Source organism: Selaginella moellendorffii, unplaced genomic scaffold (assembly GCF_000143415.4).
Source record: "Selaginella moellendorffii unplaced genomic scaffold, v1.0 SELMOscaffold_33, whole genome shotgun sequence".
NCBI lineage: Eukaryota > Viridiplantae > Streptophyta > Lycopodiopsida > Selaginellales > Selaginellaceae > Selaginella > Selaginella moellendorffii.
Window position 1 is genome coordinate 811,546 of NW_003314294.1, and position 26,006 is coordinate 837,551.

Sequence of the window (26,006 nt, forward strand, 5' to 3'; positions counted from 1 at the left end):
TTGGTCTTGGCATGCCATTTCACGCTCAATGTGAAACCATTCTTCCCAGTTATATTCCCCTTCCTGATGTAGTGCCATTTGACGGCAAGTTTCAGCCACCTTTGAGAGTTACAGATAAAACAATTGACGTAGCTTTCTGTTTCACAACCTCTTTTACCACCAATGTTCTCTCCTCCAAAACTCTACATTTTAGCTGCAAAAACTTGTTTTTGATCCAGAGATTGTGGCACCCTCGTGCCACCAGACCGTATAATTCATAGAACTGGGAGAATTGCATGATCGCTCTAATAACCCGTTACTCGGGTCAGCATGAGCATTCTAACCCACTGTTTGTCTTCTTGAGCTTCAATCTCGTTTACTATGTGTACCTTTAACTCACCACTCTTGTATGAATGCGTTCAACCATTTCCTATAGGTTTTCTAAAGTATAATTGAAATTTTATAAATTAATTTTAACAAAAAGTAAAGTTAGAATCAATTTGAAGACATATTAAACCATATTAAAAATATATCAAATTCTTTATGAGCATCTAATATTAGTTTTTTGAAGAGTTATTCTATTTGATATTAAATAAAATAATAAAGGTGGACTAAATAACTTGAATATTTTTAGTTAGTGGTTTAACTCTTATAAACTTGGGTTTAATACTTTCTTAGGGCTAATTTACTTTTCTTTGATAATCAAAGACTATTTAACAAAACCTAATATAAGTTGAACTAAGGTTTGTTTGTCCTAATAAGGTTTGTGAATTTGTATAAGTATGGCCTCTAATAATCCTTAAGTATCACCTACTTAGGGTTGAAAAAATTTAGTGAAGAAGAATATTCCATATCATCTTTGGGTATTCATTGAAATACTTCCTCTACCAAATAGAGAGAGAAAACGTTTTATATAGTATAAATATAATGTATATACATATGTATATTTTATTTTTGTATGATAAATATGAAAGATCTCTATAAATGATTATGCCCTTGCATAAGAATCCAAGATCAGTTTTAAAACAATGAATTGTGACCGATATAACACCTAGCTAATAACTGAAAAAATTATTAAATAAAACTCATAAATAAATCTAGCTTGAATACAATACTATTAAAGGGTTGACCTTTTTGTGGGGTTTGATTTTTCCATCTCCCAAGCTTCACATCCCCAAAAGATTGATCTCCTGGTTTCTAGTATCAAACATGAAACATACTTTAACAAACAAGTTGGCAAGTAGAAATGAAAAATATATCAAACATTGGTAGCTTTTTGAAACAAGATATAATCTAATCATTAAAAATACAAATTTAATTTGATAATTAACAGAAATATACATTTAATTACTAATTTGATTACTGTTTTAATTGGAACTTGATGTTTTCTTTGTGTTAATTATTGAGTCACAAATCACTTACAATTGTAGTATAATTCACTTCAGTTATGGAGAAGTATATATACTTTTGTTAAAAGAATTAAATGGAAAAAGAGATCTACATTATCACAGCAAGTTTGCACTCCAGGTTTTCGAAATATTTCTGGTTTTAACTCCATTAAAATTGTGGTTGCAAAATAGATTTTTCTATTTTTTATGTCAGACTCAGATTTAACAACACTTTGTTACATAGTCATATATGCGATAGGCTCTCTAGAAGCACAAACACTATTTTTCACTCTAAAAGTACATACTCTTTTTAGATTTTGTAGAGCTTGACTCAAGAAGCACATACCCTGATTAAACAAGAATGTTGTTAGACAGAATTCAATGATTTTCTTACCTTGCAACACAGCAAGCACGAATTGTCTCAGAGAAAGTCGCAAAGTACATGAGCTGGATAGCAGTGGCAATGAACGCTCCACCTAGATGCAGAAGCTGGAATTCAACAATCCAACTAAAGATAATCCAGGTGACTGCGGAAAAAAAAGAGCACGCCGCAAAGAGCATGGAGGAAACATCTCGATCGAAGGGAAGCCTATAGATCATGCAAATAACAAATGGAGCAAAGGCAGCCACCATGTGTAAACACTGGCAATCACCCACGCCTTCACTTTCTTGATGCGGCAAATGACACCCATGAAAGGATAGAAGGAACCAACCAATACTGCCATGCCCTTCAGGCACCATTCTCTTGAGCTCCACAACTCTTACATTGAACAAGTAGAGGAAGAAAACCATAGATAAAGCCATCAACACAATAGCAATCAGAGCCAAATCATGAGTGTCCAAGACCTAGTGTTTTATTTCGGCTGCCAATAAGCCATTTGAAATGGATTTTTGGCAGAGAAAATGTTAAGCTTTAATACAAATTAGTGTCATCTAAAAAGTCTGTCATTGGTAGTGGCCGGGCCGACAATTTCCTTAAGCAGCTTAAAAATTAAAAAATAGCATATGCATACCAGCTTGATTATGAATAAATAATGTCAATGTCAGGCAATTCATGAGAAATTTCAAGTGACACCAGTTGTTGCTTTGAACTGTTGGTACTAGGCTGGTCCAAATTAGTTAACAAACAGATTTTCCTTTTTCTGACTGCAACAACATTCGAATCTCCCTTATTTAGACATTTGCGCTTGAAAGGAGGAGGCATGGGAGATGTAGGTAAGCTCTCCACACCAGTTACTTGGTCCATGTTGTCCCCAAGGCCACTAATCTCACTGTTATTGCATAGTATTGCATACTATCAGCCTGGATAGAAGTAAACAAAGAAGCTTACCTCCCATTAGCTAACCTAAAATCAAAATCCTGGTCAAAGTCATCATCTTCATTTTCAGTGTCAACTTCTGCATAGGACCTAAAACTTGTGGTTGTGTGGCTTGTGCCATTGCCTCCTACAACTAGAGAGTTGTTCTCTTTTGGAATATCAAATTCTCCTCCAGTCCACATTGCAGAGCTGCAAGAAGTTTCAAATTCCTTCCTATCCCAAATTCGATGGTTTTGGTAAATATGAACGAGCTTCTCAGCCCACTCTGGATGCAGTCTACACACAAGCAAGTGACACTAATGTCAGACAAGTTCTTCATGTTTATAAATGAACAAAGGGCTTACTTGTTTTGCTTTAGTATCAAGACATTGTTGTATGTACTAAAATTCCGCTCAGATGTAGAATTAGAAGTTGTCAAACCAAGAATATAGCACGCAAACCTTCAAAGAATTGCCCCCAAGTCACAGTTGAAGATGACTGTAGAGGCTCAAATATGCCAAGGTAAATCTCCATCCTTGCCTTTCTCAAGCAATTCTTGTGCATCATGGTTGTTTGCAATGGAAAAGGGGTTAGTTCCATTGACGTATGCAAAGTACTCTTGATTTAGATTGTGGGCATCTTCAGCATTTGGATAGAAATGATGTCGAATATAACTGAATGCTACTATTTCTTCCTGTCTGTTCCTATCCTCCTTGTAACGTATATTTACACACCAAGCTGCCCCAAACAAGTCACAAGATCTCATGTACTAATCCTCCCATTTCTGTAGAAAGTCTTCAAGCTGCTATTTGTCCTCTGCACTAAAACCTGTAACTGTTGCTGTCTTGAACTTAAATAAATGCCATGCTTGCCACACAAAGCCAATGGTTGAAGCTAAGTGATCAAAGAACTTGATTGCCATCACCACCAGCTCTATCAACTGCATCACCTTCTCAACACCCGACCAGAAATTAAAATCCTCCACTGCCGTCATGGCTTGGTTAGCAATCTTTGTTGTTGTTGTAGGTTGACTTCGTAGCCAATCTTTAAATCCAGTATTCCTAAACAACCTTTGCAATGCTCCACGCTCTTCCCATAATCGCCTAAGCATGTAATAATAGGTTCCAAACCTGTGAAAGAAACAAAAAAAGTGTTAAAGTCAGTAATAGACAATTACACAACTCTAATACTCACCGAGTAGTGACAGGTTTGATGAGTTGCCGCTTAGGATGCTAAACTTGATAAAAAGCACGCACACGAGTGAAGTTCTTCACAAATTGAACTATACACTTCCCTGTGTCCAGATATTGTTTGATGTTGTCCAAACTTGCCCAAGACATTAGTACAAGGTTCAGAGCATGACATTGGCATGGAACACTCCACATATCTTCAAACTCAACTTCAAATTTGCATCCAACAAACCACATGTTAGCCGCATTGTCCGTTACTATTGCTGATAATCCATGCTTCTTCTCTATATGCCACATTTGATCGTGTAATGTGTTTCCACTGCCAGGGATGTTGCTTATGGCTACATTTGCATCATCAGTGAGTACCCGAGTGTTTATAGCCAAAACCACAATCTTCAATTTGCTATACAAGATATCAGCTGCATTGCAAAGTAAACAAGTTAATTGGACATTACATTAAAAAGCAACACATACCTAAAGATTCATAGCACTCAAATGAGCCACAAAAAAACTCTTCATGGTGTGCTGCATCAACAATCATAATATTCTGAATATGCAACCCACTAACTATCTTCCAACTATCTGTTACCAAGCAAGACGGTCGTGGGCTGTACGCACCTATAGCTTTCTCAAGTTGTTGATCAATGCGCTCAACCGTTTCATGGTATATCTCATCCAAGAAGTCTTCACGCAAAGCCTTTAGCGAAGGCAAAGGAAACATGGAACTGCATTGGGCATGTCTACCAACTACTAGGTTGAACGCTCTGGCCTCGATATAAACTCTCAATGCATACTCCTTCTACCATGCCTTGAGTTCTTTAGGGGTCAACACCCTTCCTGTGACTCCTTTGAGAGCTACTGTTTCTTGCAAGATATGACTTGTTGAACTTGTCTAAGGCCATGTAGTAGACACTATTATATCAATCTGATTCCCAACTGCACATAAACCACCCACAGAGATGCAGCCAATTGTAGCTCGAACCTACTGCCGCAACCGCTCTGCATCAAGTCGGTCTTCACCCTTCAAACATTCTATCCATTCCCATGCTTTGTTATCATTACCACTCGAAAAGGCAAACATGTTCAATTTTGGCCTGCATTCAATACTCCCACTAACTTGAGGAGTTGATGTTGATCCTCCAACACTGTAGGCATCTTCATCCAATTTCTATGACCCTGAAGCTCCTTGATTGCTAAACCGTGTCATTCTACCACTGCCATGTTATTCGAACTCCACAAGCTTGATGTTGTACGTCTCAATATTGTTCCTTGTTATAGACACAAACTCCTCACTGAACTCTTGTATTGGCCTGCGACACAAACTTATGTCAGGAGTGCAGCAACCTATGTCCTCCTTCTCCTTGTAGAAGCTGCAAAAATGCCTCCTAATCCCCGTAGGTCCAATTCCCTTCACGGGACCTTTGCATAAGACACACCTAACCACTGCCTCCCAACTAGCTTTGTCGGTGCTGAAACATTGAGGATTTGCTTCAGTGTTTTCCAAGTTCCTCTCCCTGAGTGCTAAAGGATCACAAAAGACGTATTTCCAAACCTTATCCGGAGGCCTCTAGGACTCGAAGGATGATGAGGGTTGGTCTCTTGCCCTTGGATCCCTCTCTAGTCTCCCTTGCAGCCTCACCCTATTCTCGCAGCAGCACTATCCTCAACACCTAGTCGAGGGTTTACCCCATAGAACACAACAACTTGATCATCTACAGCCAAAACAGACCCCTCTCCGATCATGGTGTCTCTTGAGGCTACACCCAAACTAGGCCCCTCTTCTATCACGGCTTCTCCCGAGTCTGCTCCTACAGATGGATTGATGGAGGCTCCTACCTTGTTCACCCTCCCACAGCACGGCTGCAGCCACGCTATGTTGCTGTAGTATTTCGCCCTTGCCGCCCTAACATCGAAACAAAAAAGGAAAGGATGGGAGAGAAATGGTGCTACTGGCCCTAAGGCTAAACCTTTTGTGTTGCTTCTCACCCAAGCTGAAAGAATTTAAAGAACCCGCAAGTTACTTGAATGAAAACCCTTGATCCATGTATATCAGTAATAGCTCTGACAACTTGAATATGCGTCGAATCACTATTGAATCTTTTCTCTAGTGGGGTTAAAGGTTGAAGGTTATGCTTAATTAAATAGTCATAATTATTCAAAATGCCAAAAAGTAGCTTTGAATAAAACTTTGCCAAGACCCATTTTTACACCATGGCAATCGCGTTTGCAAGGGAGAACACTAGAGTAGATAGCAAAAACATGGGCTTTTGCTACTGCATGGCAAGAGGAGTAGCAGGAGCAGCAGCAGCAGAAGCAATAGGAGCAGCAGGAGGTGTAGCCTGCTCCTCTAGTTGTGGCTGCGGGATTTGGGCCATCGGTAGCTGGATAGGGCCTGCTGCCCATTGACTAAGCCTTTCTTAGATAACTCGAATAAAAGTAACCAAGTGTAGCTGTCCGGAGAATAGCCAATGGCACTAATACCCATTGCAAGAAGATCGTCCCAACACGGTCAACGAGTCCCAAGATCCATGGCTAGAGAACCTTACCAATCCATGGCGAGAATGCCTGTGCTAGGGAGGAGGCAAGATTGAAACCTAAGGCTCCGACACTGAGCCAAAACCACCGAGACTTCGTGATCTTGTCATTGCTCAACCTGCCAAGATCAAGATTGTGTGCCGCCTCCTCTCGCTTCATGGCCAAAGATGTTGATAACTGCCACATGCTGTTGAGAGATGGAAATCAGGAATGAATCCAATAGGAAGGAAGCAAAGAAGGGCAATAAAAATGCTGCCACCCTCATCCTTAGGGATTCCACAAACAAGCTCTCTTTAAGACAATGGAAGAACTAAACCAACAAAAGCACACCCATCTCTTTTATGTGTGCTTTATCTTTATGGTCTCTTTTTTCCTTCTCTCACAACATCATGCTCTCAATCTCTCGATCATGACAATCACTCTCTCCTTATCATGGCCTTGCTTACGATCTTTCTTTTCCTTATCTGGACGAGATTGGAAAGCTCTAGTGCTCAGCAATGGTTTCCAAAATTGCAGCAAAAATCCTAGCAATAGTTAACAAAAACTGTAGTGGAAATACTGCAAAAATGCCGTAGCTTTTCTAGCTAAGCGCTCTTTGTGGTTCTCTTTTACTTTACTCCTAGTTCTTGCAATGCCAGGGAAATCCAATCCTCAAAAAGTGCCATAGATTTGAAGGCTTTATTGTGAACTTTTCTTTGCTACGTATGTGAAGGATAACTTACTGTGAAGGAAAGGAAAGAGCAGTAGCTGCATCAAGAGCTGGTTTCACAGCAGCTCAAGACTTTGCTTGTTCTTCGGTGGAGTGAAGGTTTCTGTAACTTTGATTGATGTGCGTCACAAGAAAAACCAGTGTTTTATTTCGACTGCCAAAAAGCCATTTGAAATGGCTGTTTGGCTGAGAAAATGTTAAGCTTTTATACAAATTAGTGTCATCTGAAAAGTCTATCACCGATAGCAGCCGAGCCAACAATTTCCTTAAGCAGCCTAAAAATTAAAAAAACAGCATGTGCGTGCCAACTTGATTATGAATCAACAATGTTAATGTTAGGCAATTCATGAAAAATTTCAAGTGATGCCAGTTGTTGCTCTAAACTGCTAGTACTAGGCTGGTCCAAATCAGTTAACAAACGGATTTTCCTTTTTTTGACTACAGTGGCACTCAAATCTCCCTCATTTAGATGTTTGCGCTTGAAAGGAGGAGGCATAGGAGATGCAAGTAAGGTCTCCACACCAATTATCTGGTCCATGTCGTCCCTAGGGCCACTAATCTCACTGTCATTGCATAGTATTGCATACTATCAGCCTGGATAGAAGTAAACAAAGAAGCTTACCTCCCATGAGCTAACTTAAGACCAGAATCCCGGTTGAAGTCATCATCTTCGTCTTCAGGCATGTGTCAACTTCCGCATAGGACTTGAAACCTATGGTTTTGTGGCTTGTGCCATTGCCTCCTACAACTAGAGAGTCGTTCTCTTTTGGAATATCAAATTCTCCTCCAATCCACGTTGTAGAGCTACGAGAAGTTTTAGATTCCTTCCTATCCCAAATTCAATGGTTTTGGTAAATATGAACGAGCTTCTCAGCCTGCTCTGGATGCAGTCTACATATAGACAAGTGACATCAATGTCAGACAAGTTCTTCATGTTTATAAATGAACAAAGGCTTACTTGTTCTGCTTTTGTGTCAAGACGTTGTTGTATGTACTAAAATTCCACTCAGCTACAGAATTCAAAGTTGTCAAACCAAGAATATAGCACGCAAACCTCCAAAGCACTTCCCTTGAGTCACAGCTGAAGCTGACTGCAAAGGCCAAAACATGCCAAGGTGAATCTCCATCCTTGCCTTTCTCAAGCAATTCTTGTGCATCACGGCTGTTTGCAATGGAAAAGGGGCTAGTTCCATTGACATACGCAAAGTACTCTTGATTTAGATTGTGAGCATTTTTAGCATTTGGATAGAAACGATGTTGAACAGGACTGAATGCTGATGTTTCTTCCTATCTGTTCCTATCCTCCCTGTAACGCGGATTTACACACTAGGCTGCCCCAAACAAGTCACAGAATCTCATGTACTGATCCTTTTGTTTCTCTAGAAAGTCTTCAATATTGTTCCTTGTTATAGACACAAACTCCTCACTAAACTCTTGTATTGGCCTGCGACACAAACTTATGTCAGCAATGCAGCAACCTATGTCCTCCTCCTTGTAGAAGCTGCAAAGATGCCTCCTAATCCTCGTAGGTCCAATTCCCTTCACGGGAACTTGTATAAGACACATCTAACCACTGCCTCCCAACTAGCTTTGTCGGTGCTAAAACATTGAGGATCCACCTTGGTGTTTTCCAAGTTCCTCTCCCTGAGTGCTAAAGGATCACAGAAGACATATTTCCCAGACTGTATCCGAAGGCCTACCAAGTCTGCCTCTGGCACTCGAAGGATGATGAGGGTTGATCTCTTGCCCCTGGATCCCTCTCTTGTCTCCCTTGTAGCCTCGCCCTGTTCTCACAACAACACTATCCTCAACACCTGGCCAAGGGTTTACCCCGTAGAACACAACAACTTGATCATCTATAGCCAAAGCAAGCCCCTTTCTGATCACGGCGTCTCCTGAGGCTACACCCAAACTAGGCCCCTCTCCTATCACGGCTTCTCCTGAGTTTGCTCCTGCAGATGGATTGATGGAGGCTCCTCCTTGTTCACCCTCCCACGGCACGGCTGCAGCCACACTGTACTGCTATAGTATTTCACCCTTGCCGCCCTGACATTGAAACAAAAAAGGAGAGGACGGGAGAGAAATGGTGCTACTGGCCCTAAAGCTAAACCTTTTGTGTTGCTTTTCACCCAAGCTAAAGGAATTCAAAGAACCCGCAAGTTTCTTGAATGAAAACCCTTGATCCATGTACGTCAGTAATAGCCCTGACAACCTGAACATGCGTTGAATCACCGTTAAATCTTTTCTCTAGTGGGGTTAAAGGTTCAAAGGTTATGCTTAATTAAACGTTCATAATTATTCAAAATGCCAAAAAGTAGCTTTGAATAAAACCTTACCAAGACCCATTTCTGCACCATGGCATTCACATTCGCAAGGGAGAACACTAGAGTAGATAGCAAAATCATGAGCTTTTGCTACTGCATAGCAGGAGCAGCAGTAGGAGGTGCAACCTGCTCCTCCAGCTGTAGCTCACGGCGTCTCCTGAGGCTACACCCAAATCAGGCCCCTTTCTTATCACGGCTTCTCTCGATTCTGCTCCTGTAGATGGATTGATGGAGGCTCCTACCTTGTTCACCCTCCCACGGCATGGCTGCAACCACACTGTGCTGCTATAATATTTTTGACATCGAAACAAAAAAGGAGAGGATGGGAGAAAAATGGTGCTACTGGCCCTAATGCTAAACCTTTTGTGTTGCTTCTCACCCAAGCTAAAGGAATTTAAAGAACCCACAAGTTGCTTGAATGAAAACCCTTGATCCATATACGTCAGGTAATAGCCCTAACAACCTGAATATGCGTCGAATCGCCGTTGAATCTTTTTTCTAGTGGGGTTAAAGGTTCAAGGGTTATGCTTAATTAAACGGTTATAATTATTCAAAATGCCAAAAAGTAGCTTTGAATAAAACTCTGCCAACACCCATTTCTACACCATGGCAATCGCGTTTGCAAAGGAGAACACTAGAGTAGATAGCAAAACCATGGGCTTTTGCTACTGCGTGGCAAGAGGAGCAATAGGAGCAGCAGGAGGTGCAGCCTACTCCTCTAGCTACGGCTGCGGGATTTGGGCCGTTGGTAGCTAAATGGGGCCTGTTGCCCATCGACTAACCCTTTCCTAGATAACTCAGATGAAATTAACCAAGTGCAATTGTCCAAAGAATATCCAATGGCACCAATACCCATTGCGAGAAGATCGTCCCAATGTGGTCTCATGGCCCCGCTCATGGTCTCTCTTTTTTATGGTGTCTCCCGAGGCTGCACCCAAACCAAGCCCCTCTCCGATCATGGCTTCTTCTGAGTCTGCTCCTACAGATGGATTGATGGAGGCTCCTACCTTGTTTGCCCTCCCATGGCCGCGACCGCGGCCATGCTATGCTACTGCAGTATATTGCTCTTGCTGCCCTGACATTGAAACAAAAAGGAGAGAGTGAGAGGACAGGAGAGAAATGGTGCTACTAGCCCTAAGGTTAAACCTTTTGTGTTTTTTCTTACCTAAGTTGAAGGAATTCAAAGAACTCACAAGTTGCTTGAATGAAAACCCTTGATCCATATACGTCAATAATAGTGCTGACAACCTGAATATGCGTCGAATCGCCGTTGAATCTTTTCTCTAGTGGGGTTAAAGGTTCAAGGGTTATGCTTAATTAAACAGTCATAATTATTCAAAATGCCAAAAAATAGCTTTGAATAAAACCCTACCAAGACCCATTTCTGCACCATGGCAATCACATTCGCAATGGAGAACACTAGAGTAGATAGCAAAATTGTGGGCTTTTGCTACTACGTGGCAGGAGCAGCAGTAGGAGGTGCAGCCTGCTCCTCCAGTTGTGGCTGTGGGATTTGGGCTATCGGCAATTGGATGGGGCTTGCTGCCCATCGACTAACCCTTTCTTAGATAACTCGGATGAAAGTAACCAAGTGCAGCTGTTTGGAGAATAGCCAATGGCACTAATACCCATTGCGAGAAGATCGTCCCAATGCGGTCAATGAGTCCCAAGATCCATGGCTAGAGAACCTTACCAATCCATGGCGAGACTGCCTGTGCTAGGGAGGAGGCAAGAGTGAAACCTAAGGCTCCGACACTGAGCCAAAACCGCCGAGACTCTGTGATCTTGTCATTGCTCAACCTGCCGAGATTGAGATTGTGTGCTGCCTCCTCTCGCTTCATGGCCAAAGACATCAATAACTGCCGCCTGCTGTTGAGAGATGGAAATCAGGAATGAATCCAGCAAGAAGGAAGCAAAGAAGAGCAACAACAATGCTGCCACCCTCATCCTTAGGGATTCCACAAACAAGCTCTCTTTAAGACAATGGAAGAACTAAACCAACAAAAGCATGCCTATCTCTTTTATATGTGCTTTGTCTCTATAGTCTTTTTTTTCCTTCTCTCGCAACATTATGCTCTCAATCTCTCGATCATGATGATCACTCTCTCCTTATCATGGCCCTGCTTACGGTCTTTCTTTTTCCTTATCTGGACGAGATTGGAAAGCTCTAGTGCTCAGCAATGGTTTCGAAAATTGCAGCAAAAATCCCAACAATAGTTAGCAAAAACTGCAGTGGAAATACTACAAAAATGCCGTAGTTTTTCTAGCTAAGCGCTCTTTGTGGTTCTCTTTTACTTTACTCCTAATTCCTGCAATGCCAGGGAAATCTAATCCTCAAAAAGTGCCACAGATTTGAAGGCTTCATCATGAACTTTTCTTTGCTACATATGTGAAGGATAACTTACTGTGAAGGAAAGGAAAGAGCAATAGCTGCATCAAGAGCTGGTTTTGCAGCAGCTCAAGAGTTTGCTTGTTCTTCGGTGGAGTGAAGGTTTCCATGACTTCAATTGATGTGTGTCACAAAAAAAACCAGTGTTTTATTTCGACTGCCAAAAAGCCATTTGAAATGGCTTTTTGGTAGAGAAAATGTTAAGCTTTAATACAAATTAGTGTCATTTGAAAAATTTGTCATCGACAGTGGCTAGGCCGACAATTTCCTTAAGCAGCCTAAAATTAAAAAACGGCACATGCGTGCCAATTTGATTACGAATCAACAATGTCAATGTCAAGCAATTCATAAGAAATTTCAAGTGACACCAGTTGTTGCTCTGAACTGTTGGTACCGGGCTAGTCCAAATCAGTTAACAAACAGATTTTTCTTTTTCCAACTGCAGTGGCACTCAAATCTCCCTCATTTAGATATTTGCGCTTGAAAGGAGGAGGCACAGGAGATGTAGGTAAGTGTAAGTTCTTAAATTTGGACTTCCCGAGAGGTCACCCAGCCCAGTACTTATTCAAACCTAAGGACATTTAACCTCAAGTATCCTAAGACCCTTAACTAATTGGAAAAAGGGGTGCACTCTTGTTCATAGGCCCTTTCACTCTATATTTGAACCCCAATGGATTGTCTTTCGAGTCGTTCTCTTTGGTTGCTTACAATTCACCATGCTTCCCTGCAAGTTCATGCCCTCGTGAATGGAAGCTAAGAGCCACAGCTCCCCTGAGAGCCCCGCTCTCTTGACACCCTACCCCTCAGGTTGAGCCCAGCGGGAGCAAACTGGACCAACCAAATGTCAATTAACATGTGGTGTGATTCCCCTAGCCAACAAACAAAGTCGGACCTGAAACCACTCTGATACTAAATGTAAGCTCCTGAATTTGAACTTCCCGGGAGGTCACCTAACCCAATACTATTCAAACCCAAGGATAAAGATCCTTAATTATCCCAAGAGCCTTAATCGATTGGAAAATGGGGTGCACTCTTGTTCATAGGCCCTTTCACTCTATATTTGAACCCCAACAAATCGTCTCTCGAGTCATTCCCTTTAGTTGCTTATAATAAAGTCTTCACACCAATTACCTAGTCCATATCGTCCCCAGGGCCACTAATCTCACTGTCATGCATAGTATTGCATACTATCAACCTGAATAGAAGTAAATGAAGAAGCTTACCTCCCATTAGCTAACCTAAAATCAAAATCCTAGTCAAAGTCATCATCTTCATCTTCAGACATGGAATCATTAGTGTCAACTTTCACATAGGACCCGAAACCTATGGTTGTGTGGCATGTGCCATTGCCTTCTACAATTGGAGAGTCGTTCTCTTTTGGTATATCAAATTCTCCTCTAATCCACTTTGTAGAGCTACAAGAAGTTTCAAATTCCTTCCTATCCCAAATTTGATGGTTTTGGTAAATATGAACGGGCTTCTCAGCCCGCTCTGGATGCAGTCTACACATAGGCAAGTGACACCAATGTCAAAAAAGTTCTTCATGTTTATAAATGAACAAAGGGCTTAAACTTGTTCTACTTTAGTGTCAAGACGTTGTTGTATATACTAAAATTCCGCTCAGCTGCAGAATTCAAAGTTGTCAAACCAAGAATATAGCGCACAAACCTCCAAAGAATTGCCCCCAAGTCACAGCTAAAGCTGAACACAGAGGCCCAAACATGCCAAGATGAATCTCCATCCTTGCCTTTCTCAAGAAATTCTTGTGCATCACGGCTGTCTGCAATGGAAAAGGGGCCAGTTCCATTGACGTACGCAAAGTACTCTTGATTTAACTTGTGGGCATCTTCAACATTTGGATAGAAATGATGTCAAACACGATTGAATGTTACTATCGCTTCCTGTTTATTTCTATCCTCCCTCTAATGCAGATTTATACACCAAGCTGCCCCAAACAAGTCACAAGATCTCATGTATTGATCCTCCTGTTTCTGCAGAAAGTCTTCAAGCTGTTGTTTGTCCTCTACATTGAAACCTGTAACTGTTGCTATCTTGAACTTAAAAAAATGCCATGCTTGCCACACAAAGCCAATGGTTGAAACTGAGCGATCAAAGAACTTGATTGCCATCACCACCAGCTCTATCAACTGCATCACCTTCTCAACACCCGCCCAGAAATTAAAATCCTCCACTACTGTCATGGCTTGGTTAGCAGTCTTTGTTGTTGTTTCAGGTTGGCTTCGTAGCCAATCTTTAAATCCAGTATTCCTAAACAACCTCTGCAATGCTCCACACTCTTCCCATAATCATCTGAGCATGTAATAATAGGTTCCAAACCTGTGAAAGAAACAAAAAAAGTGTTAAAGTCAGTAACAGACAGTTACACAACTCTAATACTTACCGAGTAATGACAAGTCTGACAAGTTGCCACTTAGGATGCTAAACTTGATAAAAAGCATACACACTAGTGGAGTTCTTCACAAATTGAACTATACACTTCCCTATGTCTAGATATTGTTTGATGTTGTCCAAACCTGCCCCAAGACATTAGTACAAGGTTCAGAGCATGACACTAGCATAGAACACTCCACATATCTTCAAACTCAATTTCAAATTTGCGTCCAACAAGCCGCATGTTGGCCGCATTGTCTGTTACTATTGCTGATAATCCACACTTCCTCTCTATATGCCGCATTTGATCATGTAATATGTTTCCATTGCCAGGGATGTTGTTTTTGGCTACATTTGCATCATCAGCAAGTACCCGAGTGTTTATAGCCAAAACCACAATCTTCAATTTGCTATATAAGATATCAGCTGCATTGCAAAGCAAACAAGTTAATTGGACATTACATGAAAAAGCAACACATACCTAAAGATTCATAGCACTCAAATGAGCCACAAAAAAACTCTTCATGGTGTGCTGCATCAATGATCATAATATTTTGAATATGCAACCCACTAACTGTCTTCCAATTGTCCGTTACCAAGCAAGGTAGTCATGGGCTGTACGCACTTGTAGCTTTCTCAAGTTGTTGATCAATGTGCTCAACCGTTTCATGGTATATCTCATCCAAGAAGTCTTCACGCAACGCCTTCAGCAAAGGCAAAGGAAACATGGAACCGCATTGGGCATGTCTACCAACTACTAGGTTGAATGCTCTAGCCTTGATATAAACTCCCAATGCATACTCCTTCTACCATGCCCTAAGTTCTTCAGGGGTTAACACCCTTCCTATGATTCCTTTGAGAGCTATTGTTTCCTACAAGATATGATTTGTTGAACTTGTCTGAGGCCATGTAGTAGACACTATTATATCAATCTGATTCCTAGTTGCACATAAACCACCCACAGAGATGCAGCCAATTGTAGCTAACTCAGTCTCTCGAACCTGCTGCCACAACTGCTCTGCATCAACCCAGTCTTCACCCTCCAAACATTCTATCCATTCCCATGCTTTGTTGTCGTTATCGCTCGGAAAGGCAAACATGTTCAATTTTGGCCTGCATTCAATACTCCCACTAACTTGAGGAGTTGATGTCGATCCTCCAACACTGTAGGCATCTTCATCCAATTGCTGTGACCCTAAAGCTCTTTGATTGCTAAATCGTGTCATTCTACCACTGCCATGTTGTTCGAACTCCACAAGCTTGATGTTGTACGTCTCAATATTGTTCCTTCTTATAGACACAAACTCCTCACTAAACTCTTGTATTGGCCTACAATGCAAACTTATGTCAACCTATGTCCTCCTTCTCCTTGTAGAAGCTACAAAGATGCCTCCTGATCCCCATAGGTCCAATTCCCTTCACGGGACCTTTGCATAAGACACACCTAGCCACTGCCTCCCAACTAGCTTTGTCAGTGTTGAAACATCAAGGATCTACCTCAGTGTTTTCTAAGTTCCTCTCCCTGAGTGCTAAAGAGTCATAGAAGATGTATTTCCAGACCATATCCAGAGGCCTACCAGATCTGCGTCTAGGACTCGGAGGATGATGAGGGTTGGTCTCCTGCCCCTAGATCCCTCTTTGGTCTCCCTGCAGCCTCACACTATTCTCACAGCAGCACTATCCTCAACACCTAGTCAAGGGTTTACCCCGTTGAACACGGCAACTTGATCTCCTGCAGCTGAAGTTGGCCCCTCTCCGATCACGGCATCTCCTAAGGCTACACCCAAACCAGGCCCCTCTCCGATCACGGCTTCTCCCGAGTCTGCTCTTGCATATGGATTGATGGAGGCTCCTACCTTGTTTGCCCTCCCACGGCCGCAGCCGCGGCCACACTGTGCTGCTATAGTATATCACCCTTGCCACCCTGACATCGAAACAAAAAAGAGAGAGTGAGAGGATGGGAGAGAAATGGTGTTATTAGCCTTAAGGCTAAACCTTTTGTGTTGCTTCTCACCCAAGCTGAAGGAATTCAAAAAGCCCATAAGTTGCTTGAATGGAAACCTTTGATCCATGTACATCAATAATAGCCCTAACAACCTGAATATGCATCAAATTGCCGTCAAATCTTTTCTCTAGTGGGGTTAAAGATTCAAGGGTTATGCTTAATTAAACAGTCATAATTATTCAAAATGCCAAAAAATAGCTTTGAATAAAACCTTGAAAAAAACATTCTTGCTAAAAGAACCAAGCACCAGAAAAGAAAAAGCAGAAACAAGCAGCAACATACCGTCCAAAAAGTGCTTGCACGCCTTCTAGGACCTCTACACTACACCATAGTGATGCTCGCAAGATCTCTATGCAATAACATGTGAGTGCAAACAAATGACAAGAAAATTAACAGCAGCATCACTATTCAATTACCAGCAATATACTTTGTGCTGTGCAAAGCAAAAGAGCAAGCTAGCTCAGCTCAGAATCGCACAGATTGAGACGTTTTGATTTCACGTGACTTCTCCTGGGAAGAGAATTTTAACGTATAGAGCGCCGACCAGATCGATATAGACAAACAAATACAGTACCTGTCACTGTAGCTACAAGTGTGGGTTAGATGAGAAGCACAAGGACCAATGAGCTCATCCTCATGTTGTCTGAATATAAAAGTAATGTACCTATAAGATGGAAGTGACAATCCATAATCCGTGTTCATCAGGATTTAAATCTCCGACAATTTCAGGCCTCGCCCCTTAAAGTCCTTCCGGAAGAATCGACCGCAAAATGAGGACCAAATGTGCGTCGAAATGGAATATGAGGATGCCCGTGTGGCCTGACAGAAACACAGCTTAAGGCAGCAGCATGATCAAGGAGTACATACTTGATGTCAGAACTGTCGTCTCTCTCGGCTGGGAAGAATCCAGTCCACGTTTCCAGCATTTCCATTAAGGCTGCTGTGTCAGACACCACGACGTGCACGGTGCATCTGTCTGTTTCAACGGAAAACAATAACGAACTGTTAGAAACAGGAAACTTATCTGTATTTAAGTCGATGCTGTTCCTTAGAGCTGCGTCTCACAGTGTCACAAATACGAGACAAGTAAAAGGTTAGCACCAATCCATGATAAAACGAGTTCATGATAAAAAACGAGATGCATACCCAGAGTACAGCTCTTGAAACAAGTGGATAACACCACGAGCCTGTTGTGGCCAAGTGGAAGATGAATCGATCACACTTGAAGGATGTTGGCGAGAAAGCTCTAGCCATTTTCTGAAACAAAACCTTGTTAAGAAAAACTCTTAACTCTCGGGATCCAAAAGTAGATTTCGACTTCTTTTTTTTTTTTATGACTGCACGTTTTGTAGCTTTAGAATGTAGTCCCACAGTCCTCTGTAACAATAACATTTGTAGCCATGCATGTTGTCCATGGAAAAGTTTTACCTTCTTTTTCCTTGGCTACCAAGCTCTTGAGCCACCGAACAATACGAAGACATGTTTGAGCAGTCTCATCGTTCCTTACAAACTCGGATGCCACTTGAGCTGATGTGGTTGCCTTCTGCCATGAAAACCTTTTTGTAAGTGAAACCACAAAGGATGAAGACATGCATATAAAATACCTGATTGTTTTCCATACTATCCTCAGAGACAATGCGGGTGAAAAGAGAAAACTTCAGGCTTCCATTCTGCCCTAAATAAAACCCTCAACCCTAGTACTAATAAATGTTGAGAGTGGGATTTGAACCTAGACCAATCTGCCAATTTATTTGTAAATTTTAAATTGACTAAATTGTTTAGTTTGCCTGAAATTTCCAGCAAACACCAAGGAAACAATACGACCCTTCCCACCTTGTGCCAAGCAAATCACCTTAGAAAAAGAAACAAGTATTTAAAACTGTTAGATATGCTAGATCAACTCAAACACTTGTCCAATCCATCAAAGAAAATAAACTAGAATGGATACACTTGTGGACAAGTTGAGTATCATATATATTTCAAAATAAATATTTTACCTCACTAAAGCATTGCGAGAGCTGCCGAGGAGCACAAAAAGTCATAGTCCCAAGCAGTTGAACACTTCCATGTTTAGTACGCCATGCTCGGTCTTCTAGCCCCTAAATTAATAATAATACACCGTTGAGCTAAAAGAACGTAACTTCAGTTGTGTGATACTTTCACCTTGAATAGAGCCGGTAAGACAAGTTTAACACCTTGGCCGGTAAGTTGCGACATAATTGTCCGATCAGCCGCCTCGTATACTGCTGAAACGGAAACGGAGAAACACACAAGCATCTCTGGCAGGATTCGTATTACGCACCTGCAACAAAAAATGTTTAACAAAAGCAATTTCTAGTAGAATAAATTCTTACGGCTCCCCAAGTTTCTCGGATTACACGGAACTTCTTCAAGCAAGACAATCCCTTCCCCTTCACTACCCCGGCCAATCCAAAGGCTGCTCCACAGCGCTCTCCATATTTCTCCGATTGCACAAGTTGTTCAAGCAAACTTTTTGCAAGTTTCTCAGAATCCACCTGATAACCAAGTTACTAGATTATCCAAATTCAAATGAAATACCTGGTGGACTAGCAATAAAAGAAGCTAGGAAGTTTGAGACAGCACGTTGAACTGATTCTGAAGGAGTTTTCAGCGCTTCGAGCCATCTTTCCAGAATGACAACTACTTTCGGATCATCCTAGTTAGTTGGTAGCTACCGAAAACAAATTCACCTGAGAGAGAAAGTCAGAGTAAATACAAACAAAACATTCAGCAGATTTGAAGCACGTACCTTTCTACTTCAATAGTTTTCAATATAAGAAGGAGAACCGTTTTCCATGTTTATCGAGAACTGCTACGCCGGCTTCCACCATTTTAGACCGGACGTCAGAGTTTGAATAAGCCTGTAGGAAATAAACGGATACATTTAACTTGTTTATTCAGCAGAGCGACGTACCAAGGCTCGAGAAAAAGAAAAGTTGATAAAACTGGTAAGCCTTTGGCAGTAAGTATGTCTGCAGCTGCTTCGAGGGCTAACGATACACTTGTCTTCCAGACCAACCAGGATCAACATGATTGCCTCCACTCGAATAGAGGGTAAACAAAGCCGATAGTGTTTCCTGAGAGCAACGTAAGCACGAGAATAAATAAATACAGAAAACCTTACTTGAATGCTGCTTGGATACTCGTCCATGGCAAGACACGAAGTAGGCCGTCAGGAACAGGACTTGCTCAACAATCTGTCAAGAATACAGTTTGGATTAGAAACAAACTCAGAGAACTCATACCGATACCGGAAAAACTACAGTCCAAGCTTACAATCCCCGTGGTGATCACCGTGTGAATAACGCCTTTCTCGTTATCCAAATAAACTTGTAGAGAAAACAACGACACCAAGATTTTCGTTAGGTGTCTGGGAACTGCAGTCACCAATCCCGTTAATATGACCATCGTCCGGAACGCTTCATCACTCACAATTGGCGACTTCAGAAGTGGGAGGACAAGCGGGATCTGGTCATTCCTCAAATATGAGTGAAAACTACACAGTAATGAACATAACTTACCAAAGCAGGATCCGCAATAGCTGCAATTGCTCTTAAAACCACAGTGAACCGCGTCTTTAAGTGGCATGGACAATAGCCTCTTCTTTCAAAACCAAATCTCTTGCTTCTTCTTTCATTGGTTTTGATTCACCTGAAAAACAAGAAATTATAAAATGAGCAAATATTGAGAAAACATTAAAAGCAGCAGTCTTTCTAGAAGCTTTACTCGCGTCTCTAGGCGCAGACGCCGTGAAACAGACTTCGACATTGTGTCCTACAGCAAGTTTCATTAGCCACCAGAATGACAAAACAATCTGCTAACCCCTTCACTTCCGGAGTCACTGCCATTTTAAATCGTCATTTTGCCTGCTACACACCACCAGAAGGAGTGTTGAATATCTGCCAAGAAAGGCTCAGTCTTAAGCTACTTCGTGCGTATAATCCACCTTGTCATTGAGACCATTGTGAGAGCTCCAATCAGCTAGATCACTTAATACGCCCTGCAAGGAAATAAGTATGTAATTCATATGAAAAGAAGACAGCACCTACATGAATCAAATGATTGAGCATTTCATCAGGAATAAAATGCGTGACTAAACCAGAAGCAAAGATCGCTGCTTTTGAGATAGCCGGCTGTTCACTGGTCAATCCGTTCGCACCGGCTAGAACCTGAGCAAGTGTATGTGTGGCTAATCAGTAGAAGTCAAATAATAACCTTCCAGACAGCGCCGGGATCAGATCTTAGGACGGCACGAATAAAATACTTAAGCGTCTTGCAAAGTCCTGGCAAAGGAGTCATATGCCACAGAAAGAAAGGTTTCTTACCTTCCAATACGAAGTACTTTTTTTACCACACAAGATCCAGTCATGGTGAAAAACTATTAGAAAATGCGTAGAATACAAGGGATCCGGCACTAGTGATGCACATCCTGCTTTAGAAAGCATCTGATGGTGGAACCTCTGAAGGCGAACTGTTACTCTCGCTTCCACTGCACATCTGTATTAGAAAATGGAAGCTTGAAGAGTATAGCAGTAAATTTTACCTCATTTGCGAATTGAAGATCATGTAAAGTGGGAAGCCAATTCAGAAAGGACTTGAAAAGCTCCTCCGCATACGCTACTGCAGCTCTCCTTACATGCCATGACTGGTTCCAAAAGAAAGCTTAAAAGGCTCTGCAGCAAGAAAATCATTCGTCATTGTTAGCAAATGATTTATTCCATCACTTTGGAAAGTTCTGTTAGCCCCTCGTTGGCTCCTCTGCAGCCAAGGAAATTTTTATGCAAACGTTTAGATTTGGCTGGTAATTCGATAGATCTTCAAGCAGTTCTATCGACGCACCAGTCTTCCATTTGCATTTCAGGTTCTGTTCATCCGTTGTTAGATCAGACCAAACTGAAGGAATGAAAAACATATACAACTGTCGGGGAAAACGTAGACTCCGAAATCGTTACTGACGAAATAATCATTTCCTTGATCATCTTGCATCTATAACAGTACAAAGAAAAATGAATATAAACGCAAAATGTTGTTTGAATTCTCACCAGCTCTGCTATCGATGGATGCAATCTTGAGTAGCAAAAGAAGAGCATAAATCCTTTGTTATACCACTTTTCGATAGTTGGACCAATTGATCAACTAGCGGGATCGCCTGCAAAAAGAAACAAAAATCGTTTCAGAACAGAACGCACGACTTATAAAGCACTAAACCCACAGGAAGTGAAAGTTCTTCATCGAAAAATGCCTGGCGAAGACATCGTAAGTGTGCTCACCTCATATTCAAGCCCAGCCAAAAAGAAACTTGAGCACTCAGCTGGCAAGTTACGCTCGGCTTTTCTAAGTGACGAACCCAGAGATAATAGAATTGCCACTCGGACTTCCTCGTTTCCTGTCTGTCGCATACTGTGTAAGAAGCAAAAATATCGAAGCCAGCACCAAAACTCACCGTCGTCTTTGTACAGTGAATAAGCAATGAGCTGATAACACCTGCAACAAGCGTCACAAATGGCGCGTAAAGCATGGATCAATCCCAGTGGTAGACGAACGTCAGTTTACCCTCAGATCCTGGCACAAGACCACGTTAAGTTGCGAGCTAGAAATGCTTTTAAACATCTAACCTCCTGTTAAAAGGGACTCTGTGCCGTTGCTGAGAATTTGCAGCGCTTCCCCTTCGTCGCTATGTCGAGATTGAAGCAAAACAACGGGTAGGACCTCGCCCGTATATCTGGTCAGGTCCGCTTCAAAAGAACTCCAAAAAGAGGTCGGGGCTTCTCTTGAGCATCCTTACAGCAGCCGGGACCGAGTTTGGAAAGAGGCTCAAACGCTTCGCTGATCGCCTGGGAAGGCTTCTCTCGCGATCCAACTTTTCACGTAAAGGTCGACAAAAAACGCCTGAAACGAGAACGCATTTCGTTACCAAGAGCTCCACTATAAACTTCCCACCTTCTTGGCCGAAAGTCGAGCTGGATCCCTTGTAGTTGTAGCGAGGATTTTCAGAGGCACCGAAATTCCGACGACAACGTCTCAAGCTCGGAGACGTAGTTTTCGTACAAGCCATTCACCCTGCATTGAGTCTTTTAAATCCCAGATGGAAAGAAAAGAAAATCCGCTACCTGGATCAGCGAGCGAAGTAGCAAGGCCAAGAGGAGGGAGGAGTGGACCGCAGCGATCCTGGAGAAGAAGGTGGGGCATGCGCAACCAGCAAGTTTTCCCGATGAGGCACCACCACTTCCCTTGTGGACACTACCGCCGGGACGAAACTCACAAGAAAGCGCAGGAGCTTGAGCTGCGTGGAGGCGGGACACACACTCGCGTTCCTCTCGGAGGCAAGAATGAGCCGACCTGGATGTGTGGAGTGACGCGCACGACGGCTTGGACAAGAGAGATGTAGCGTCGCGAGACAATCCACCGCGCGCTCGTCTGAAAGGGGCGTTAGCATTGTCGAAATCGCAAGAAATGCTCCCGCGGAAGATGGTCTGACTAAACCCTAAATCTCAGAAAACCAATAAAACAAAAAATAAATAAATAAATAAAAAATACAGTTTTAAAGCCTAGACCCTGATAGCGATTGCCTTGAGCTTGCAGGAGCTTTTATAACTCCTCGATGCCTTGCAGTGTGTGTTCCAGCTCCGAGAAGGTGCTACCATGATCCAGAAAACGAAAGGAATGTAAGAAAGAAAAACCTTCGCTGGATGCCCGGATTTGCATCAAGTCCCAAGACGATGCAACGTGCGAGACTGCTGCTTCACGCCTAGAATGGCTTCTTCCACTTCCTTTGCAAGTGCTTCTTTCTGTTTGATAGATTGCGGTAGCTCCTCCTCATTATCCACAAGAAAAACAGTCACCATTGTTTCAGAGATGAATCAACGAAAATAAGAAAAGAACCTGCAGCCTTTGCGTCTCGACACCGCTTTCGACACGAGCGAAAACACGTCTGATCTCTCCACTCTCCATATCGCGATCTCGGCTTCCCTGCAAAGTTTCTTTCAACATCATTGCTGGCAAAGATCCTCCAAAACTTTTTAAAACCAGTAAGGCTTTCTCGAGAGGAGGAGGCAATTTTCATCTTCCGGATCTTCATTTGAGGAGGTTTAGGGAGATAAAAAAGCCGACCCGATACCAATAGGGTGACCTTTTAAATGCGCTGGTAGCAGCGTGGAAGATCACAGGAAAACAGCAACGCCAGCGATCGACCAGAGACCAGTGATAGCTTCCACTCGCTCTCGAAACTCCCGAGCTCCTCGGCGCTCATTCTCCCGGATCGACCCAAGATATCGATGCTCTCTCCTCCCACCCCTCGGCCACAAGACCGACATGGCTGCACGAAGTTAGCGCTCCGGAACGTGACCTCGTCCTCGAGGTTCATCATATGGATGATCTTAGTGCCCGTTTGAGCACACCATGGTCGTCAATGGAACCAAGCTCCGAGTACTCTTCATGCTCTGAAACACGCGGCGCGGCCGAAATCGCCCAAGTTCACCTGCCGTCCAGCAGGCGATGGTCTCTCGCGGATTTGATCGAAGGTGTTCTTCGCGACGAAGCCTTTGCAACATCGCCGTCTACGCCATCACGTCCCGATCAACCTCTTGCGGCGGCCAGATTGTAAGGGAGCTACCTAGAATCCACTCTGGGGTAGCACAGCAGTAGATTCGTCCACGACACGAGATCCTTGGCCGGCATTCGATCGCGATTTGCCCCTAGTAGGCGTGTGCCGTCATCATCTCACGGCCTGGCGCTCTGAGACGCGATCAAACATCTCCTGGCAGTTGCGGAGCCCAGATACCGCGACGTAGCCGGCGATCATCGAGTTCCACGACACAAGAACACGACCATATTAGCATGCTCTGTGATGAACGAGTATTTAGCCAAACTGGCCAAAATTCAAAACATGGTCATCCGTACGAGATAATGTACCGCTTGAGCATAAAAGTAAAACTTAGCCCATAAGCCCGGCGAGGCTTTCACTTCGATCACCTGTCTGAAGCACGAGCTGGATGATCCATACCGCTTGAGCCCGAGCAGCGTCTCTCCTTTCACTGCAAGGCACTTCAAGTCACGAGGATCCAGTGCCAGTACCTTTTCGATGTCGGCCAGTGCTTCTTCGTATCGCTCGAGCTTGATATATCCTTGCCTCGGCTCGCCTCACGTGAGCCACCACCATCTTCGTCTCGTCTCCATGAGCTTGGAGACACTCGTGACACTCGAGGCAGCTATTGAAGAGATCCGTCGTAGCCAAGTAGTTCTTCCTCTCGTCGAGTTCCTTGCTCCCCCAGCCGAAAAAAACATCCGGGTCGCCAACTTCCATTCGAGTTCCTAGCGCTGCTTGCCAAGAACTTGCAAATTCCAGCTAAAGTGGAGTGGCATACCAAGACAGAGCTTCCTATTCTTCCTGACGAGCCAGTGATTGAGAAGCAAGAATCCCCAGGTGCTCAAAGCGGTGGGTCTTTTCTACTCTCGATTATTAGTTCTCTCTTTTCACCCGCATTGTCTCTAACTCTTTTTCTAGATTTTGGTCCTGCCATCGATCCCATCACAATGAGCCTCCCCGGCTTGATCCCCTGCGACCATCTGCGGCGCCGGATCTTGGCCGCTACGCTCTGCTCGAATCCTGGAACTGGAATCTTCCCTTTTCCATGGGAACGTCCGCCAATACCATCCATGTTGCCCGGTGCTCATTCACTCTCACTCCCCTGGAGGGGGGAAGAACAAAAGAATAACGCGATGATTCTCTGTCGTTATGTCTTAAGGAGGATATTTAACCGCTGACCAGATCTTATTTGAAATTTATCTTCGTGTACAAAACGTTTGGTCAATGCTTCGCTCACCATGACCAAAAATGTGATTTCCAATATGTCGGCGTTCAAATTCCTCCTACAAAGAATGTGTACGCGCAACACCCTAGCAGCATCACATTTTGTAGTATATATATCAGTCAAGGCAATGGTTCTTCATTCACATTTCCAACTATCAAAAGATATCATCTATATAGTTCTTCTTCCTTTTGATTGACTATGGCTCTCTCCACAGCTCTCACTCTTTCGATTGCTTTGCTCGCATTGTTCGTGTGCGCGGTAGTTTCATCTGATCCGGATCCACTCCAGGACTTTTGCATCGGAGATCTCAGCGCCGTCCCTGGGATTAATGGATTCCCATGCCGGAACGCCTCCACAGTCACCGTGGACGATTTCATCTACAGCGGAATCGTCAACTCCTCCAACACCACAAACATCAATCGCTCCGGCGCAATCTTTGGAACCGTGCTGAGGTTCCCAGGCCTCAACACCTTGGGTCTCTCCATCGCCAGGCTCGACTTCCTCCCCGAAGGAATCATCCCTCCACACACCCATCCTCGAGCCTCGGAGATGGTCTATGTAGAAGAAGGGAGCGTCTACGCCGCCATTGTCACTGCGGACAATCGCCTGTTTGCTCGTGTGATGAGCAGGGGAGAAGTCATGGTGATTCCGCGCGGATTGATCCACTGGCAGATGAACGTTGGAAGAACAAACGCCAAGGTCATCGCCACTCTCAACTCTCAGCTTCCCGGAATCCAATTCATTGCCAGATCCATGTTTGGAGCGCAGCCAGAGGTCCCCGACGAGGTGCTCGAGAAGACTTTCTTCTTGGACGAGCGTACCATCAGCCAAGTCCGATCAAACTTTGTTTGAGATTGTCCCTCAGATTATAAAATTCTTTTCTTCTTGTCTATGAGCTTTCTCGATCGCATTGCGCTGCAAGGAAAAATTGGCCAGGATGAAGCAACCAGCGAAGCAAAGATCACGAA

The 26,006-nt window shown here is 43.1% G+C and overlaps 2 protein-coding genes and 3 long non-coding RNA genes across 5 annotated transcripts in view; 1 reads left to right on the forward strand and 4 right to left on the reverse strand.

The window, feature by feature from the left end:
• The window catches only part of LOC9638973 (pectin acetylesterase 5), an 8,846-nt gene extending 5,648 nt beyond the window's left edge, over positions 1 to 3,198 (reverse strand). The window contains exons 1-3 of the mRNA XM_002977192.2: positions 3,126 to 3,198; positions 2,698 to 2,950; positions 1,762 to 1,956 (exon numbers count right to left, since the gene is read on the reverse strand). Of these exons, the coding sequence (XP_002977238.2) occupies positions 1,762 to 1,956; positions 2,698 to 2,950; positions 3,126 to 3,198 (521 nt within the window). The remainder of the gene's footprint in view (positions 1 to 1,761; positions 1,957 to 2,697; positions 2,951 to 3,125) is intronic.
• A 15,013-nt stretch (positions 3,199 to 18,211) lies between these two features.
• LOC9638977 lies at positions 18,212 to 18,839 on the reverse strand. The gene is made up of 4 exons (XR_002993205.1): positions 18,767 to 18,839; positions 18,562 to 18,723; positions 18,371 to 18,509; positions 18,212 to 18,306 (listed from the first exon to the last, which is right to left on the reverse strand). It is a non-coding gene; the product is annotated as an uncharacterized LOC9638977 (long non-coding RNA).
• A 318-nt stretch (positions 18,840 to 19,157) lies between these two features.
• On the reverse strand, positions 19,158 to 19,592 carry LOC112348877. The gene is made up of 3 exons (XR_002993206.1): positions 19,474 to 19,592; positions 19,353 to 19,425; positions 19,158 to 19,305 (listed from the first exon to the last, which is right to left on the reverse strand). It is a non-coding gene; the product is annotated as an uncharacterized LOC112348877 (long non-coding RNA).
• Positions 19,593 to 20,286: 694 nt separating this feature from the next.
• Positions 20,287 to 20,666, reverse strand: LOC112348878. Its single transcript, XR_002993207.1, has 3 exons — positions 20,554 to 20,666; positions 20,444 to 20,511; positions 20,287 to 20,397 (listed from the first exon to the last, which is right to left on the reverse strand). It is a non-coding gene; the product is annotated as an uncharacterized LOC112348878 (long non-coding RNA).
• A 4,570-nt stretch (positions 20,667 to 25,236) lies between these two features.
• On the forward strand, positions 25,237 to 25,890 carry LOC9638979 (germin-like protein subfamily T member 2). Its single transcript, XM_002977049.2, has one exon. The coding sequence runs from the start codon at positions 25,237 to 25,239 to the stop codon at positions 25,888 to 25,890; it is 654 nt and encodes a 217-aa protein (XP_002977095.2).
• The last annotated feature ends 116 nt before the right edge of the window (positions 25,891 to 26,006 follow it).